The 8,493-nt window shown below is 34.9% G+C and overlaps 1 protein-coding gene across 1 annotated transcript; it reads left to right on the top strand.

Moving 5' to 3' along the window:
• The first annotated feature begins 687 nt into the window (after positions 1-687).
• On the top strand, positions 688-1,179 carry LOC104090019 (uncharacterized). Its single transcript, XM_009595051.1, has one exon. The coding sequence runs from the start codon at positions 688-690 to the stop codon at positions 1,177-1,179; it is 492 nt and encodes a 163-aa protein (XP_009593346.1).
• The last annotated feature ends 7,314 nt before the right edge of the window (positions 1,180-8,493 follow it).

The raw sequence follows: 8,493 nt of genomic DNA, 5'->3' as shown, positions 1-8,493 counted from the left end.
ACACATTTCTTTATTTTTCATGCATATATAAAGACATTGTAATAGATGGAAAGAACACACAATTGAAGAAGAAATAAGAATCTCTCATTTGTTTCTTTCTATATCTCTTAGCTTGTTTTTCCTTGTTCTATATTGTTACTTTAAGCTATATTTCATAACGCGTTATCAGCACGAGACTCTACCGTCTCAAGAAGCTCTTTGAGAAGACTAAGGTATAATTTTTCTCCTCTTTTAATTATAACTGATATTATGAAAAGAAAGTTTGTTGCCCTTGATATTTCAGACTAGAACTATATGACATTGGTGTTGGATGCTGAAATACATTTAGATGCAATGAGTCTTGGAGACGCCGTTAAAGATAGAAATAAAGCATCTACCCAATATTGTGCTAAGGCTTTGATTTTCTTGTGCCATCACCTTAATAAAGGGTTGAAAATAAAATATCTCACATTCAAAGATCCACTTGTTTTGTGGAATGGCTTAAAGGAAAGATATGACAACTTAAAGTTGGTCACTCTTCTACAAGCACGATATGATTGGGCTCATCTGAGGCTCCAAGACTTTAAGTCTGTTTCTGAATATAATTCTGCGATGTTCAGAATTACTTCTAAATTGAAACTCTGTGTAGATAATACCACTAACTATGATATGCTTGAAAAAACGTTCACAACGTTTCATGCCTTCAATATGGATTTGCAACAGCAGTATCGAGAGAAAGGTTTCAAGAAGTACTCTGAGTTGAATTCTCTTCTCCTTGTGGCTGAACGAAACAACGACTTGCTTATGAGAAATCACGAAAATCGATCCAGTGGGTCTACACCATTGCCTAAAGTGGATGAAGTGTATTCTCATTATGCTAAGTGTGGAAAAGGTCGTGGCCCTGTTCATAGCCATGGTCGTGGCCATGGACAAGGAAGAAATTTTTCTAGTGTTAATCATTCCCCAAAGAAACATAACTTCCAAAAGTGGAAAGGGAAAGATGAGAAGCCAAAAGCAAAGAGTTCAGAAACTGAATGTTATCATTGCGGTGGAAAAGGGCATTGGAAAAATATTTGTCGCATACCAAAATATTTGGTTGAGCTTTATCAAGCATCTCTAAAGAATAAAGGCCTTGGAGATAATTTTGTCCATGACAATGAATTTGGCATCACCCACTTGGATATGACAGATTTCTTTTAGTATCCTGATGAAAAAATAAACCACTTAATCGGTGATGGATTCGTGGTTAAAGATGATTGAGTAGTTTGATTTTTATATTTGCCTATTCGTAGTAGCTAATGAATAAACATCATGTAATTTTTATTGCACTTAATAATACTGCTTATGTAGTTCTTACAAATATATGTATTTCCGAAAAAAAAATTAAATGAAGATTCAATGTTTCACAAATCTTACAAATGAGGGGTAATATCTAGTTAATTAGTATCCTAGTTTAAGGGATCTTTTAACACTTTTGATTTTTATTTTCGTTACTTTAATTCTCTTTAAGAAAAAGTTTACAAGCAACCTGGAACAACTTTTCTAACTTGACCCTCAATTCCCATCTTCCTTTAAAAACAAAATCTAGTACATCTGTACCTCAATTTTTTCACGTACATGGATAAAATATTAGAAATAAAGAAAAGAGAAGCAGCTAAGTATGTTCTTTTCTTACACGGATCAATTCTTTTTCATGCAATGTGTAGGAAAATATAAATAATTTATACATGTAAATAATTTTGTTGTAGTTGTCATATGTTCAATGTACTTATAACTGTATTATTTTTGCTACGTAATTATTTGTATCATAATTAAAATTTGTTCGAAATTGCATTAAAAGGTCACTATTGAATCATTGGTTTAACTTTATTTTATTTTTTCCCTCTAAAAATAGTAATATTTATTCATATACTTCTTTTTGTATGTCAAACCATGGGAAACAAATATCGATATCTCTCAAAGCAAACTTGGATCAAAGTTCAATTGTAAAAATATTTGCTTAATTGATTCATGTACGACACATACAATATTCAAAGAGAAGAAATATTTCTCTCATTTAAGTATGTGTAAGGCAAATGTTACTATAATTTCTGGTAGTAGTAATCTAATTGAAGGCTCTGGAAGAGCTACTATAACTCTGCTTAATGGAACAATACTTATCATAAAGAATGCAATATTCTCCTCCAAGTCCAAGAGGAATTTGTTGAGTTTTAAAGATGTCCGCCGAAATGAATTTTATATTGAGATAATAGATGAGAATAATCTCGAATATCCCATTATTACCATGAATGTCTCTAGCCAGAAAAGAGTTATTGAGAAGTTCCTATCTTTTTCTTGTGGCATGTATTGGACAAGAATTAGTGAAATTGAGGCACATTCTAACGTAAACCAAAAGGTTACTGATTCCAATACTTTTGTACTTTGGCATGATCGATTGGGACATCCTGGATCAATTATGATGAGACGAATTATAGAAAACTCAAATGGACATCCATTAAAGAATTGAAAGATTCTTTTAAATAATGAATTTCCTTGCACTTCTTGTTATCAAGGCAGGTTAATTATTAGACCATCACTAACAAAGGTTGGGATTGAGTCCCCTGCGTTCTTAAAATGTATACAAGGGGATATTTGTGGACCTATTTACTCACCTAGTGGGTCGTTTAGATATTTTATGGTCTTAATAGATGCATCTTCTAGATGGTCTCATGTGTGCCTTTTGTTATCTCGCAACCTGGCGTATGCAAAATTAATGGCACAAATAATTCGATTACAGGAACAGTTTTTCGATAATTCAATTAAGTCTATTTGACTTCATAATGCTGCTGAGTTTTCATCCCAAACATTTCATGATTATTGCTTATCAATTGGGATAAAAGTAGAACATCACGTAGCTCATGTTCACACTCAAAATGGCCTTGCAGAGTCTTTGATTAAATGTGTGCAATTGATAGCAAGACCATTACTCATGAAAACGAGATTACCCACTTCTGTTTGGGGTCATGCCATTTTTCATGTTGCAACGCTAGTTCGTCTTAGACCGACAAATTATCATAAATATTCCCCGTTGCAATTAATTTTGGGTCATGAACCTAATATATCCCATTTAAGAATTTTTGAGTGCACAGTATATGTGCCTGTAGCAAAGCCATATCGCACCAAGATGGGTCTCCAAAGAAAGCTAGGAATATATGTTGGGTTTGAATCGCCCTCCATTATTCGCTACCTCGAAATATTAACGGAGATTTGTTCACTGCTAGATTTGCGGATTGTCGATTTGATGAGGCATTTATCCCAAAATTAGGGGAAGAAATTGGTGAAATCAAACGAAAAATTTTGTGAAAAAATCCATCATTTGTCTCATCTTGATCCATGTGCCTCTATTTGTGAAAAAGAGGTGTAAAAGATTATTCATTTGCAGAAAATAACAAATCAAATGTCAGACGCATTTACGGATCTGAAAAGAATAATGAAATCACATATCCCTGCAGAGAATGTTCCAATCCATATTGATGTCCCTGCTGGAAAATCTTCTAGTGTCATAGCTAATGAGTCAAAAGCACGCCTAAAGCGTGGCGGACCATTGGGTTCTAAGGATCGAAATTCTAGAAAAGGGAATGAGAAAAATGAGGTACAAAGATATAAGGCACACCTTGTTGCACAAGGATTTTCACAAAGGTTTAGTATCGATTATGAAGAGATGTATTCTCATGTTATGGATGCTATAACGTTCCGTTATCTCATTAGTCTTGCTGTCCATGAAAAGCTTGACATGCATTTAATGAATGTGGTTACAGCCTACCTTTACGGATCACTTGATAATGAGATATACATGAAAATTTCCGAGGGTTTTAAAATGCCTGACGCATATAATTCAAAGTCCCGAGAAATGTTTTCAATCAAATTGAAAAGATTTTTGTATGGTCTAAAGCAATCATGAAGAATGTGGTATAACCACCTTAATGAGTATTTATTAAAGGAAGGTTATATAAATGATATCATTTGTTCATGTGTTTTTATAAAGAAAATAACATCGGAGTTTGTTGTACTTGTTGTATATGTTGATGACATAAACCTTATTGGAACTCCTACAGAACTCCAAAAGGCAATTGATTATTTAAAGAAGGAATTCGAGATGAAAGATCTCGGAAAGACAAAATTATGTCTTTGTTTGCAAATTGAACATTTAGAAAATGAGACTTTTTTTCATCAATCCGCCTACATAGAAAAGGTATTGAAACGGTTTTACATGGATGGAGCACATCCATTAAGTACTCCGATGATTGTTCGATCACTTGATGTGAATAAAGACCCGTTCCGACCTCAAGAAAAGAATGAAGAACTTCTTGGTGCTGAAGTATCATATCTTAGTGCAATTGGTGCACTAATGTATCTTGCTAATACTACAAGGCCTCATATAACTTTTCAATTAATGTCTTAGCAAGATATAGCTTTGTTCCTACCTGGAGGCATTGGAATGGAATTAAACACATATTACGTTATCTAAAAGGGACTACCGATATGAGTTTATTTTATGGCAATGATTGAAGTCCGATCTTGTTGGTTATGTTGATGCTGGGTATTTATCTGACCCACACAATGCTCTATCTCAAATAGTTTATATGTTTACATGTGGGGGCACTGCAATATCTTGGCGATCGACTAAGCAATCAATCGTGGCTACTTCATCTAATCATACTGAGATAATTGCTATTCATGAAGCAAGTCGAGAATGTGTATGGTTGAGGTCTATAATACACCTTATTCGAGACAAATGTGGTTTGAAGTGTGACAAACTACTCACAATTTTGTATGAAGACAATGCAGCATGCATAGCCCAATTGAAGGGAGGATTCATAAAAGGAAATAGTACAAAGCACATTTTACCAAAGTTATTTTTTACACATGATTTTCAAAAGAATGGTGATATCAATGTGCAGCAGATCCGTTCAACTGATAATATGGCTGATTTGTTCACCAAATCTCTACCGACGTCAACCTTCAAGAAACTAGTGTACAAGATTGGGAAGCGAAGGCTAAAGGATGTGAATTGATCCTCTCATCAGGGGGAGTTAATACGCGGTGTACTCTTTTTTCCTTACAAATTTTGTCCCACTACGTTTTTCTTGTAAGGTTTTTAATGAGGCAACCAAAAAGTGTATTTCTAAATATGTGTACTATTTTTCCTTCACTAGGATTTTTTTTTTCCTATTAAGGTTTTAACAAGGCACATTATCTATAGACATCCAAGGAGGGTGTTATAAGAAATTATGGTGGATGTCTATTTTTCTCCATGATCTTCCTCTCACATGCTTAATGACATATTCAATGACATATTTCTTCATTTTTCATGCCTATATAAAGGCGTTGTAATAGATGGAAAGAACACACAATTGAAGAAGAAATAAAAATCTCTCCTCTCTATATCTCTATATCTCTTAACTTGTTTTTCCTTGTTCTATATTATTACTTTGAGCTATATTTCATAATAGTCACGGGCTTTTTGAATGTCAATTTTGAGCAAGCATCTAAGTGACACCACTTCCTCACATATCCTTTTACTAATGCATGGATAAGGATAATATTATCCATTATGACCTCTCCAGATACAAAGGCAGCCTAATTACTATCAGTTAGACTATTAATAACCCCATGTAGTTTAGTTGTGAGCATTTCGAATATGATTTATAAACAGTCTGAACAACAAAAAATGGGTCTATATTGTTTAAATGATGAGGTTTTTAACTTTGGAAGGTGGTCGACATTCAGTTAATTGGGCGGTATAGTAGCTTATTAGTATAAAAGAAGTTCAAACCAGCATCAATTACCTCATCACCAATTAATGGGCCAGGTCTTTTGAAGAAGAAAGAACTGAAACCATCATCCCCTGGAGCTTTAAGATCATCAATCACCTCTAAAAATTGCCAAAGCCCTGGTCAGTAGATGGCCCTTCTTAATAATATTTAACTGCATAGTAGGTAATGAGGAACTTGCAAGCCCAAGTAAATTATTGTAGAACCCAAGAATCTCATCCTTTATCCCCTTTTCGACTGAATTAGATAACCCGATTTTGCAACACGTGACTTTATCTGATTCTATGCTCTCCTATTCTTTATGCTATAAAAAAGAAGCTGAATTTGAGTTACCTAATTTGAGCCACTACGCTCTCGTTTTGTGCTTGTAGCTGTTTTTCTCTATTAGATCTCATTTTTCAAGTCTTAATGTTAACTCTTTCTCTACTTCAAATTTTTCAGAGGTTTGATCGTAGTTGCTTATATGCTGTTGCAATGTTTGCAGGTTACTTCTGATACTTTTAATTTTGTCTGTTAATCTTGTGAATTCCTTTATATTCAGAGTTTTGTTTGGTATTCTTTAACTTTAGCCAAACTCCTTTCATGTACATTTCAGTATTAGAAGTCCTCCTCCAGCTCTCATCTACCACCTTTCCAAATTTAGGATGTTCTGCGAGTCAATTCAAGAACCTGAAAGATATTGGTGTTTTCCTCCTATGCCTCCCCAATTCAATGTTCAAAGGAGAATGATCTGAAAAATATGAATTTAGTACATGCACCTATGTAGGAGGAATAGAGTTCATCCAGTCTATATTAACTAAAGCCAAGTCTATTGTTGAAGACATGGATATTAGTCTATGTGAATGTTCTTTCTACTATTTGTAATTTAGCCATTCTAGATTCTTCCATAAATTGCTGAAATCTCTGGTTTCAGAGTCCTAAACCATAGTACCATACATTGCATCCTCAACTTCTAGGAGTGCATTGAAGTCCCTCATTCCAGGTCAAGGCCCTTAGTGTCTGGTCTCCATATCTCTAAGCTTACCCAATAGTTCCCTTCTATCATGTAGTATATGCAAGCCATAGAAAACAGTGAGTTGAAAGTCTAAGCATGTATGAACAAGCTAACTGCAGCGTAAAATTGTCACGACCTCAATCCACCTCCGTAGGATATCGTGAAGGCACCTAATCTTTAATATTAGGTAAACCTAACATACATAAAGAATTAACGGAAATTGTAATAAACTTCCAATTAAACCAATAGCTATCATAAAAAGGACTCCACAATACAGCTAAAAATAACACCCAAAATCTTATGGGACCGAGTCATAAGCTCTACCCGAGTATACTGAAACATCCCTAATACATCAGTATGTATAATAGGAGTATGCGATAGAAACTAAGATACAGGGTGACTCCGAGGCCTGCGAACGCCGATAGGTATACCTTGAAGTCTACCACGCTTTCTCTCCTTCAAAATAATGCTCTGAACACGAAAGTGTGCAGTTCCGCCCCCTTCTCCCATGCTAAGTCACAGGCAGCGCCTCGAAAAGCACAGACGAGCTACATGCAGGGAAACTTGCACGTGTGGTTCTGGCCGGAGACCCCGGTATATTGTACTAATATGTGTAGGATCCTGTAATTCGAGTGAGATTGTCATGGCGCAAAAGCAGATATGGTCCGGTATTCCCTTGTTCCATGTATTGGTTATGTTCTTTATATCTCGTCTAGCAGAAACTAATAAGCTCAACTCATGGATGCCTAGGCTGGTATGACGTACTTGAATCTGCACAAAAAGATATAAAAAAATATAGTATGAGTAGACCACAACGGTACCCAGTATGTATCAAACCTAACCTCGATAGAGTAGTGATAAGGTTAGGTCAAGACACCTACTGAAATAAATAAAGAACCTGAACATGTGTGGTACAATATAATAATGGGAACAAGGAATCAAACAATGAAGAAATACAACAAGATAAGCTGCACCGAAAGTTAAGGCAATAAAGGCATCAAGGGAGGAAACATATAATAAGAACGCCAAGGAAGCGATGCAAACAAAACGCAAGTGATGTATCTCGAGGTACCGCCTCGTATCTCATTTCACAATCATAATCACAATCTTTCCTTATATCACCGTAGGAGCCTTGCATTTAGTTTTAAAAATTATTTTTCCCGAAATATCTACCCACATTTTAGCCCACCTTATCTTACCGCGTGACTTCAAATATTTTTCCTACTAGCAACACACGTATCTAGCCCATCTTATTTTACCGTATGCGTATCAACCCATATCCTTATATCACCGGATGCGTATTAATATCATAAAATATCACAAATCGCACATCAAGTACCCAATACCACAAATTGCCAAGGAAGTCAACAATAACAATGTTTCCACAATAAATAGCCCATGACTCAACCACAATGTATACAAGAGTCTCAACAATAGCAATCGAAAGTGAATAGCTCAACAAGAATGGTATTTCAACAAGTTACAACTTTGTCTCAATGTAATCACGACTTTCACAACCTCAACACCAAAATTCAACAATAAGATATTCCAAGAAATAACAATTTCAAGTAGGGTAACTCAACAATTAAATAATTAACAAGGAAATGAGAAACAGTAACTTCAATTAAGCATATAAGGGAAAATAACAAGTAAGATATGAGACAAGTATTAACAATATCAGGTGAAGCATGTAAGGATAGATTAACG

The sequence above is a fragment of the Nicotiana tomentosiformis genome, chromosome 9, assembly GCF_000390325.3.
Source record: "Nicotiana tomentosiformis chromosome 9, ASM39032v3, whole genome shotgun sequence".
Taxonomy (NCBI): Eukaryota; Viridiplantae; Streptophyta; class Magnoliopsida; order Solanales; family Solanaceae; genus Nicotiana; species Nicotiana tomentosiformis.
The sequence above is the reverse complement of the archived record's forward strand: the minus strand, read 5'-3'. Positions and strand labels throughout refer to the sequence as shown.